Genomic DNA, 12,137 nt, shown 5'->3' with positions numbered 1-12,137 from the left:
TCCACCCTGCTCATTTACCCCCTAGGGCCTTCACCACACTATTGTATGTGTCCATGTGTTATGTATATAAATCCTATGGTTAATCCCCGCCCCCCCCCCCCCCCCCCCCCCCCCCCGCGAGATTTGTTAGTCTGTTCCATGCTCCCATGTCTATGGATCTATTTTGTTTGTCAGTTTATTTTGTTCAAGCCTGGGGTGTTTTAAAAAAATAAGAATGATGATGTCTTTTTTTTTTTTTTTTTTAATCCTCACTTGAGGATATTTTTCCATTGAGTTTTAGAGAGAGTAGAAAAGAGAGGGAAAGATAGAGAGAAATATAGATCTGAGAGAAACACATCAATTGGCTGCCTCCTGTTCACACCCAGACCTGGACCAGGCCCGCAACCGAGGTATGCACCCTTGACTGGAATCAAACCCGTGACCCTTTGGTCTGCAGGCCGATGCTCTATCTACTGAGCCAAACCCACCAGGGCAAGAATAATATGATGTCTTATCTACTTGTCTGATGCAGCTTGTTTTGGTAAAACAAGAGAACTGAGATGGTGTGAAGAAATGATTAACACAGTAAAATAAACTTCTGTAGCATCAGACATGGATGGACCTTAACAATTCATCTGTGATAAACCATTAAGAGCCAGCTGTAATTTAGCTATTAGAAGGGAGGCTACAAAAATAAACAAGTCTAACTGTCTTCTATTAAAAAACTGTATTTTAAATTTGTGGAATATTGATGGAACACTCTGTTTTCCAATTTCTTCACTCCAAAACTGGAACATTTACTTATGGATTTTTCTTGTCTGCAGCAGTAGCTTAGCAGTCAGAAGCCTGTGTTAAAGTTAGTAGTGAAATTGTTTTCATTTCCATTCCCATTTTCTCCAGTTTCTTCCTGTTCACTTTTCTCAATCTGAATTCATTACATGGATAGTAGTGTTAAGTTAAGCAAAGGACAGACTTGGAGTATACTCCAAGTGATACTCAGAAAAAAGAAAAATAATTTATTATGATAAAATAAAGTGGATTACCTTCTCAATCATGAACATAAATTCACTAAGTCCATCCATCAGTCAATTTGTGACTCTCTAAGCAATGCCCCCTCATTTTTTGATAATCTTTTACTGAAATGTTTCTGTGTGTTTTTGTTGTGTTTTGGTTTTTATTTTCATTTTCTTGAACTCACATGAAATTCTCTTAAATTTAGTCTCTTTCTCTACTCCTCATCAACTCTGAATTTCTCTGGATGTTGGGAATTCCATATTTTCTGTATGTCATAATGTTTAAAAACTTGAATTTAGTGTTGACAATAATATATAGTTTGCTACCAAATGAAGTCCTGTGTTTTCTAGGATGAAAATTATGAATGAAGTACTGAAAGAAAAGAAAGTCATAGACTCAAATGTGAAATCACAGCATTTAATAGGTAATAAGGAAATAAAATCTGAGAAGTCATAACAGGTTACAGACTATGAGTGGTTTTCTTTCAGGTTGATTCAGAAGGTTACAGATTATGAGTGGTTTTCTTTCAGGTTGATTCAGAAGGATAAGTTTGTTCAAAGCAAATAGCTTTCCACCTGGGATTTAAAAACATAATAAAATATAAATAAATATATAAGTATACAAACATACCTATATACACACACAAATACACCCACATACACATTTAATATATACATGACTATGTATAAATATATGTGCATGCATATATAAATACCTACCAACTTATAAAACAAAAATGAGAGATTTTTTTAAATGAGAAATTTGTAAAAGGCATATACATAGCTACACATTCTTTCAAGCTATTTTGAAGAAATTAATAACATTTTAATGACTATGAGAATACTCATCCAATAGCCAAACCTCGATAAATACCAGAGACCTCCTTTTGTGTCATTCATCGTTCTATCTTTAGGTTTTCATTTGCTTACCAGATGCGTTTTCAGAGTTTTATGATATACAATTTCCTTACCTTTTCCTGTGCTTTGTTTTCTCATTGGGAAACTGAAACACTGTTGACATTGTAAAAAACAATGGCATACTCTTCTGGAAAATAAAGGAAAATTTCATCCTTATTAAATCTCCAACTTTCTATAATCAGTTAAGTCAGACAATTGTAGATACATTAGGCCTAATCTTTTCATTAATTTTGCAAGAGAGCCAATCACTTCTGTTTTTGAAATCCAACAACATCTTATTAAAATTTAAGGCACTTGCCCTCGCCAGGTGGCTCAGTTGGTTGGAGCATTGTCCCTTATAACAAAAGGTTGCAGGTTCCAATCCTGCTCAGGGCAAATACCTAGGTTGTGTGTTTGATCCCCAGGTTGGAGGCAACTGATCAATGTTTTTCTCTCACATCATTGTTTCTCTCAGTCTCTCTCTTTCTCTTCCCTCTCCCTTCCTCTCTCTCTAAAAATTAATAAAAATATATCTTCCAGTGAAGACTAAAAAAAAGTTTAAGGCACTTGATGAAATATATTCTATTAGTAAAGAACAGAGCCAGAATTCAATTACTTCCTGACAAACTTTGTATGACATTCAACAAAGAAATGATATCACTAACAATCCAGGGAAATTTTGTGTGGTCTCTGTGACATTTTATAATTGGTTTGGAACCTAATCTAGCAACATTTTCCTATAACATTTCAGAATATTTCCCATTCCCTTTCTCAAATTAAAATTCATAGGGAGCATAAAATGGTTAAGTCTTGCCAGTAACAACAACAAAAAGGCGTTGACACTTAACATAGTTGATGTTTCAAGTGACAGGGATGCCCCTGCACATTGTGTCTAGAGGATTCTAGGTTTGAAAAATTCTGTAGTTGGAAACTGGCCCACTCAGTAGATATATCATGAAGTAAAAAAAAAAAAAAAATCAGTACAAAATCATTTATTGTATAGTCTTTGTAGACTGAAGGTGATTTTGGAAAATTTGGCAGCTCAGGCACTGTTAGATTTAGATATTATGTTCTGTAGCATTAGAGCATGGTTGTTGCTTGCCTACCTTTTTCATAATAATCGTAGACCATAACTGGGGCTGGCTGAATGTTGGACACAAGGTTGCTTTGCTCAACAGAGAAAGTTAAACTCTTTGCTGTACTAGAAACCTATAAAGACACAAATTACAAATATATCAGAGTAGATTTGGAAACAAAATCACTGAGAAAATATCTCCAAGAGTTCATGATCTACCCAATTAAATAGATCCAGAGTATTAATATCTTATATAATTTTATGTAATAACTTAATCTTAAATAATTAGGTAACATTAAATTGTATATAAATTTAAGTTCCACTGCTTATATTGAGGTGCGAGAAATTTAGTTGAAAGCAATAATGTAGGCATTCATGTGAATGGTAATGGTATACACATAGAAAGAATGATTCTAGAACTCATGCCACCTTCACTGGAGTTCAAGTCAAAACTATAAGAGAATTATACATCTACTCTGTGACCAGACTATGTTAGATGCCATGAGGAGTGAAAAACAGGGAAATGATGTTTCTAAACTTGAGAATTACCTGGTCAGGCAGCCAAGACACATGAAATAACATTAGAGTTAACAGGGTTAAGATGAGCACTGGGATAGAAGACCACTGATAATCTTTAATGTCCCATATTTTTTGAGAAACCCTGTCATGTATATCTACAAGAAATAGACTCATCCAATTACACTCCAAAGAAAAAAAAGAACAAACCATGGAAAAAATTATTGCTCAACTTACATTTTCCAAGTAGAAAAGAAGATGGTTATTCTTGACTTCAGTCTTCATCACTTGGCCATTTTTTTCAAGCTTTGAAGAAATTGTCAGGGAAGGATGGGGAATAAATATTAAAGAGTATTATTTTGGTATTGAATACTTTATAATTCTTATTTAACCAATTGTCAGGAACCTATATTATGGAATGTTCCCTTGTGCCATTATGTTTGCATAAGCATAGCAGAATTAAAGTAAGAAATAGATTATAAGCTATGAAAAATAATGTCTGCTAATTGCTATAAGTTAATAACACCACCCCTCCACTGTTACAGCAAAAATGAAAATGTGAACTATGAATAAATTTGTTTAAATGAAGAATTCCACAGCTTGGTTTCGCTAACCAGTTATTTATCCTATACACTATTGCTTTTCCTGTGCTGAAAGATTGGACTTCTGTTATTTACCTCCTCAGTGCATGACATGGCTGGAGTAAATCCCGAGAGCATTTTTACATCAACAAGGGCCACTTTGGAGATATTGCGCATCCCAATGTATCTGAAATTTAAAACAAAGCACATTGTAGACATCAGTTTAGAAAAGTGTTGTGGGTACAAACATACTAATTAGCCATAGGTCTGGAGGAAAGGCACAGCTGAAGAAAAAAACACCTGATAAAAGTCATTCTTTTTATTTACTTATTTAATTTTTAAAAATATGTCTTTACTGATTTTAGAGAAAGAGAGGAGGGGAGAGGGATAGAGAGATAGAAACATCAACGAGAGAAACATCAATCGGCTGCCTCCTGCATGCCCCTACTGGGGATCTAGTTCGCAACCCAGGAATGTGCCCCAAGTGGGAATCGAACTGGTGACCTATTGGTTCATGGGTCAATGCTCAACCACTGAGCCACATCAGCTGGGCAAGAAAGTCACTCCCAAACACCTTAGAATAGGCATAACTAGAATGATAATGGATGAGACGAGACAAAGCAACATAAGTTGGAGTAAATAATGAATTATTTGAAACTGTAATCTAACCAAACCCTGTTTTTAAGATTACCTGAAGTCTCAAAGACAGAACTTATAAACAAAGCTTGTAAATTGATATTATATATACTGATAGTAGCCTTAGATTTGGACAAAACTTAAAGAAAATCTTTGTTTAGAAAGTGAGATACTGGTAGAATCATAGACATGTCCCTAAGAGATCTAGGCTGTGTTCTTAACACTGTAGAGGATTGTTGGGACATGAAGTTAAGAGTCTTACAATGTATTTTGTTCTTATTTTAGCTCTGGTGTTCATGACATTATCATTTGGAAATCCTAAGAAAATCCTCCAAACTAATTTTTCGCAGTGTTTCTTCATATATTAACTAAGGTTAAAACTCTTTGGTGTCTACATTTTATATTTTAAAATACTTATTTTTGCTTTCCTACTCTGAAAAATCTGAAATTTTACTCTGTAAGTTATAAAATAGCATTTGTAGGTTTTATCCTCTAGGCCTCCCTGTGCTTGTTTTTAGGTGAAAAAATAGTATCTCTATTCTCCAAAACAGACAGCTTTTCCATACCAAAAAAAAAAAAAAAAGAAGAAGAAGAAGGAAGCATTGTTGCAGTATTAGTGTGTCAGAAGCTTGCAAATTTTACTTGCACACAATATAAATTATATATGCATAATGCTAGCTCTGATTTAGTTTAAGATGTACTAAATTGTGGTGTCTAGACAGAAAGCTATAAAGTGACTATGCTATAGAAATTATGCACCAACAAGTAAAATCATCATTGGTTACTATCGTTCATATTTTGTTATTTTGCTACTTTCTAATGTGTATATATATATATATATATATATATATATATATATATATATATATATCCCTCTCTCTAACCTGGGAGTTGATATTAAAATGGACACTTACTTGACGGTTACTGTCAGCTCAAAATTACTCTGGAATCTATCTGAACAGTTTTTCTTTAGCATTTCCAAGGAAAGGAAAAATCCAGATTCCTTCTCAGATGGTAGCACATTATACCTAAGGGTAGCCTAGGAAAGATAACAAATCATTAAAAAAATCCACCCACTTTTTCTGTAGTAAAAACTGAAGGACTTATTGTTTCTCTTATTTACATGAGAAATGTACTTTATTTTATATCTCTACTTAGGAAATAAGGCTAAATGTAATTGTTTAGTTTTCAGAATACACACGAATCTTTAACAACATAATTTAATAAAAATATCAGAATAATTTTTAACGGTGACATTCCTCAAAAAACTTCCCAGTTACCCAGTTATCTTTAAGATTAAATACCTCTTCATAAAATAACTTGCATTTTCAGCTATTGAGTAGAGCATATCAATGAGAGAATGAGTAGAAATAATGGTGGAATTATGTAAAATGGTAAAATAGCACTTCATATATAACTGAACTGATAGCCTGACCTTTTTACTGGCAACATTCATCTCCCTCTCAGGTAGACTTCCATTACCTGAATAAATACAAAACCTTGTCCTTCTACATCTACTGTGTATTTTCCATATGCTTTTGTTAGTTCTGAACGTTGGACTAGTAAGCGGTTGTCATTGTCAACCTGGAAAGTCTCACTGGATTCTTCGTTGCTAACGGTGACATTGTTTTGACCATTAGAGAATGTTAGCTTCATGTAACGGGTTACGGCAAGAAGACAGACGGCAGTGTCCTGCATGAAAGAGTACAGCTCCATTATGCTGCAGTATTAGTTATCATTAACAATGAAATTTAAATCAGTCCATGGAACCATTCCTAAGACAGGTCAATCTCTCTCTATAAAAGCCTAATATGCAAATTGTCCCCACAGGAGTTAGATTAGGAGACCGATCACTCACTATGACATGTGCTGACCACCAGGAGGTGGTGCAAAACAAAGGAAGGCCCTGGCCGGCAGCTGGAAGGCCCCAATTGGCCCTGATTGCCGGCCAGGCCTAGGGACCCTATCCGTGCATGAATTTCGTGCACTGGGCCTCTAGTAGAACAATAAGAAGCAATATCCTAAAGGATAGGAACATATATTTGCTTGTGCTAGTTGCTACCATTTAAATTGATTTTCTTCTACAAATCTTAATCAAATTGTATTTTTCTAAAGGATTATATAAAGTATAATCTCTTTTTTTGTAAGTATTGCCAAAAACTTTCTGAAAAATCAAGATGTTATAATTAACCTGCCTTGGACAATGCTATACCCAACTATTTTCAAAGAGAGAAATCTGAACCTCAGAATGTAACTGTATTTGGAGATAGCTATTAGGAGATTCACAAATATGGTTTTAGTCAGAAGCTAAGACTGAAAAAAAGTAAAGAGGGAAGTGAATATTTTCCCTGTGCAAATAAAACTGCATTACTTTGCAATTAGTTATTTTTCATGCTAAGGAAAGATATACATAATTGTTTTTCATAACTATTTTTTTTTCTGTTATGCACTCATTTCATCTGTTTTTCCCAAAGTGCAGACAACAGAAATAAAGAAAAATACTTCTTCTTGGTTGATATGTACTTTATAATATCATCAGCTATCTAACATCATCAAGACTCTGGTGTTTATGACAACAATCTTTTCTAGACTTACATTTTATTTTCACTGTGGAAATGGAGATATAGATCGGGAAAAATTTCTTGAAAAGGAACCTCATTTTATTAATCTGTACATAAATAATTCTTAGTAGAGTCCCTAATACACAAGAAGTGACCAATAAATCATTGTTAACTGACTGTAATAGGATTTAAACAGCAAATATCCTTTAACCTTGCAGGTATTTTCTATGATTATCTTTGCTGTCAAACATTGTTATTAATACCAGACTCACAACCAATTACCTGGGTGGAAGAGAAGCCTCCTTGGGAATTCATTTGTTGAGCAACCCACTGCACAATCTGACTAGCATAAGTGAGGTCAGGAGCTTTTTGGGAAATGATGGCCAACAGCACGTAGCAAGTCTTCTCAGTGTCGGCAGAAGGTGCCGGAGGAATAAAGGATGGGGGTGCTTCTGTCTTGGATTTCTTAGCTCTTTCCCAATATATTACATTGTCTGAGAAAAAGAAAGAATTTTAACACAGTCCCTATAAAGAGAACTGGTTACACATAAGAATGATGCAAATTCCATTCTTGGACTCTGTTATGGACTGAATTGTATCCCTCAAAATTCACATGTTCAAGTCCTAAATGCCAGAACCTCAGAACATGACTCTATTTGGAGATAAGGCCTTCAAAGAGGTGATTAAGTTAAAACAAGGCCGTTAGGATGTGCCTTAATCCAATCTACTTAGTGTCCTTAAATGAGGAAAGTTGGATACATGAAAGGGACACCAGGGGTGCATGCACAGAGAAAAACCCCACAATGTGAACATGGAGAGAGAAGATGGTTATCTGCAAACCAGGAATAAGGCTTCAGAAGAAACCAAACCTTTGACACCTTCATCCTGGAATTCTATCATCTAGATTCCATGAAAAAATAAACTTCTGTTATTTAAGCCGTCTAGTCTGTGGTATTTTATATGGCAGCCTTATGAAATGAATATAGCAACTTCTTAAGGTCAAAAGTGGTGTGTGATTAAGTTTTACAAGCAGTTTTTATTATCTATGGTATGGCCACTATGCTTGATTTACTTTTTTTCACTCATTTAAAAAGAAATTAGTAGAAAATATATAGTATTCTTTAAAGACAAAGGGCCATTTGGAAATTCCATAAGGGAAATAGAAATATACTAGTCAAGAGAGTGTTCCTATATGAATGCTAAGGAAGTTTCATCACGTTATTCCCAAGGTCATCTCTATTAGAAAAAGTAAATAATAATTACTTTCTTTGGTAGCAGATTGATCCAGGACCTGGAGTAAGGATTCCACCTGCTCCTCTTTTCCAGCTAATGCAAAAACATAAGCCAGCATTGCACGATTATAGTCATTGGTGACACCATTTTCCAATGCCTCCTCCAGGAAAAAGAGCCCGTGTCGCAGAGCAGGAAACTAGTCATGTAGAAAAACAACACATTTTAAAATTATATATGCACACTTCACAATCTTGCTGAATAAACTAATCATTCTTTATATCTTAGGTTATGTATCCTTAAAATATATTTTATATACAAACCTGTCCATACGTATGCATATGTATTTAATAAAATTAATGTGTCAATAAAATTAATTTTGGATGGATTACTACTGTTTGAGAAATAAAATTTAAATAATCTAAAAATGCCTTTTCTATATCTGATCAGTCATATTTCAGTTAACAATATAAATTTCTTATATGTGGCAAAGAATACACATTTACTTAAGATGTGTTATTCTAATACTTAAAATAGAAGCTTATATTTCTAAAGATGATTTTTGAGATAGACAATGATCCTGAAAGTTCCTAGTATCTTTTTTCAGGAACAGAGTGTGCAATCAGATAATTTAACCTTTGGATTGGGAGGCAGCCAAGATGAACAACACTTAAGTTGAAATGTTTACACATTGAATTGGTTTGAGAAACAGAATCTAGGTTATGGTTATACTTAGTGCATGGGTTCTTAATCTAAAATTCATGGCTGAACTTCAGAAGATCTGTAAATATTGGAAGTGGTATGGAAAACTCTTTTGTGTGTACATATGTACATTCTCCCTAGGGAAAAACTCAATAGTGTTCATCAAAGATTTCTATGAATGAAAAATAGCTTGAGTAACATCAACTCAAATAGAGGTAATGATTGAAATGTTCTTTTGATGTTCCATCTGTTGTAAGAATTTCAAATCACTCTTATTTCACAGTCTATTTAATATGCATGCAGCTGATTGGAACGAAAAGATGATGGGAATCCTTACAGTAAAATTGAGCCCAGCTTCAAGGAATGCTCCAACAATATATGCAGTGAGTAAAATGTCCTCCTCCTCCTCTTCTTCTTCTCCCTAAACACAAAGGAACAATGAGTCCTACAGGGTGGTAGAGCACAAAAGAACAGCTATCCTTCTGAAGTGAGACAAAGTATAAAAGAAACACTGAAAACAATTACCATTATTCATAAACACTTGACAATGTGTAATTTTTAAATTAAGTTGTTAATAATCATGCTGTTTGAATAAAAATTCATCAAGATCCAATGTAATAATGAAATAAAACATACAATTAATCTCAACTATACTTAATCACATATATAATTGTGGTATAAACTTAGAAAAACATTTATAAGTTATGTGGTTTGCAAACTGTGCATAAAAATACTCTGGGGAACTTATGAAATAAACCAGTATTCAAACAAGAGATTCTGATTCAAAAAGTCTGGAATACGGTATAGGGAAATGAATTTTAATGGGTGTTCTAGTGATACTGAGGCAAATAACATTCATAAGGCATTTGGGGTCCACTGATCTAATATTAAATTCTTGTTTTATTTATTTAAGCAAAAGGTGACTTCTCTTTAATATATATGGAGAGAGAGAGAGAGAGAGAGAGAGAGAGAGAGAGAGAGAGAGAGAGAGAGAGAGAGACACTTCTGAAGAGCTCAGTTATCAAGGTGCAAATAACTGGAGATGTCGGGCCCTAAAATAAGATGTGGGGACCCAAAGCGCACACTTAAGCTGTAGCAGGCGGTATCACACTTCCTCTGCAGTGCAGGTTTTTATTTTTCTCCTTTCCTCATTCTCTGACCCAATTCAAAATGGACACACACAGAGTCATGGAAAAAGGATTGGGTAAGATCAGACAAACTGATGTAGGGACCAGTAACAAAGCCATTAAGAAGAAATGTGGAGATGTTTTAGAAGAGAACATGAAAAATTCTGTTTTCCCACATAGGAACAAGTGCTATTCTCTATCAGGGGCCTCCTATTGTGAGGAGTAGGTTTGACATAATTCAAAGACATTTTTCCATACTACATAATCGTAAGGCAATGTGAAAACAATTCACATTAAAATTGAATACCATCCAGAGTTGCTATTGACCTATATTTTGAAGTGGATTAGCTTTACATTCCAAAAATCCAAAAATAGAAGTGGTGATTATGAGGAAGGACACAAGAGAAAAGCCCAGGATATCCCAGAGGCTATCAGGGCACGATAAAATATCACGAGCAGGGATTTATAGAGGGAAATACAAATGTTAGGAGAATCAAGGACACAGAGGAGGGGCCGGAGGTGGGCAGCAGTCTACAAAGGCAAACAGGAGGGAGAATGCTAATGATTTTCCTAAAGATGGACAGAAAAGGGAAGGAGTGATTACTGTCAAAGACAGACATCATCCCATCTGCCTTTTGACTTAGGGCAAGCTAGGCCTTCATGCTTTGACTTGAGAAGGTATTGGGAGAGTGCTTCATTGAAACAATGTAATTTACTACATATCCCCCCTAATATTTTTGGTCACCCGCGAATAGGAATAGGAATGAATTACTTACTCAAGGCCCCTTCCTTTAGTATATCTTCTGGCTCCAAACTTATGAATGTTTCCTCTCTAAGTTCCTTTTCTCTCCCCATCCTCCTCTTTCTAGTTTATATCTTAAAATAGATTGCTTCTCTGGAAGGGCTAAAGACAGTAAGGCAAATAATAGATTCATGGGGAGCTATATCTAGCAGTGATGCTGCTGACACACCACAGGCCAATGATTTCAGCAGACTCAGAAAAGGTAATATTCACAAGAAAAAATATTCATGTTCCAGGCTAGTTAGGCCAGAGGCAGGGAAGGTAGGCAAAACAAAGGAGCAAGAAAAACATGCTACTGTTAACCTCTCACCTCCCAGGCATTGTGGAAAATCTTGCCATCACTTTTAAAGGCACCATTGCTTTCCTGTTTGCTTGAAAGCCAGATGAACGTCTGTTGTTGAACTTGTTCATCAATGAAAACATATTTCTTCATTCTCTCAAATGTCTTAAAAGTAAGGGCACTGAGCCTGTAATGCACACCACCCGTTGGACAAAAGTTGAATAAGAAGGAAATGATAATGGCAGCTACCCCACACATTCATTAGCATTGTCCCCTTTGGGTAATGGGTGCATCCAATTTGGCTAATGTTGACTAATGAGTATTGATAGCGGCTCTTTCCTTTGGGGCAATAAGATGTTTTGAATAGCAATATGTGAAAAATAAGAGTAGGTAATTTCCAGCGTGTTTATACACACAGTTCTCCATACATAGTTCATTAGATTATCCTTATGTGGTGAGAGAGTGGGTGTAACTAGATGCTTTGGGGACATCCAGTTTTCCTCTCCTGAATGATCATGGGACTCTGAGAAATGCAGACTAAGTTGTGGCATTTTCCATGGCATTGACAAGCTATGGAAGTAGAGGAGCTCTCATTAAATTTGCCATGAGACTCTAGGTATACTGCCTTAGAACTGGAATAACCAACTGTTTTACTATTCTCTGATTCGCCTCTGTAAATTCACTTTGAAACCCATTTTGCTTTTATATTTCCACTGAACTCAATTGCTCTCATTCTCT

The 12,137-nt window shown here is 35.1% G+C and overlaps 1 protein-coding gene across 1 annotated transcript in view; it reads right to left on the bottom strand.

Annotated features, from left to right (window-relative positions):
* Nucleotides 1-1,435: 1,435 nt before the first annotated feature.
* Nucleotides 1,436-12,137, bottom strand: part of LOC118650730 (ovostatin homolog 2-like) — a 38,323-nt gene continuing 27,621 nt past the window's right edge. The window contains exons 26-36 of the mRNA XM_036299029.1: nt 11,423-11,586; nt 9,528-9,601; nt 8,522-8,687; nt 7,541-7,752; nt 6,180-6,389; nt 5,612-5,736; nt 4,158-4,248; nt 3,718-3,786; nt 2,996-3,098; nt 1,964-2,037; nt 1,436-1,568 (exon numbers count right to left, since the gene is read on the bottom strand). Coding sequence (XP_036154922.1) covers nt 1,985-2,037; nt 2,996-3,098; nt 3,718-3,786; nt 4,158-4,248; nt 5,612-5,736; nt 6,180-6,389; nt 7,541-7,752; nt 8,522-8,687; nt 9,528-9,601; nt 11,423-11,586 — 1,267 coding nt within the window. The 3' untranslated portion in view covers nt 1,436-1,568; nt 1,964-1,984. The remainder of the gene's footprint in view (nt 1,569-1,963; nt 2,038-2,995; nt 3,099-3,717; nt 3,787-4,157; nt 4,249-5,611; nt 5,737-6,179; nt 6,390-7,540; nt 7,753-8,521; nt 8,688-9,527; nt 9,602-11,422; nt 11,587-12,137) is intronic.

This window comes from Myotis myotis, unplaced genomic scaffold (genome assembly GCF_014108235.1).
Source record: "Myotis myotis isolate mMyoMyo1 unplaced genomic scaffold, mMyoMyo1.p scaffold_m19_p_3, whole genome shotgun sequence".
In the NCBI taxonomy this organism is placed as follows: domain Eukaryota; kingdom Metazoa; phylum Chordata; class Mammalia; order Chiroptera; family Vespertilionidae; genus Myotis; species Myotis myotis.
The sequence above is the reverse complement of the archived record's forward strand: the minus strand, read 5'-3'. Positions and strand labels throughout refer to the sequence as shown.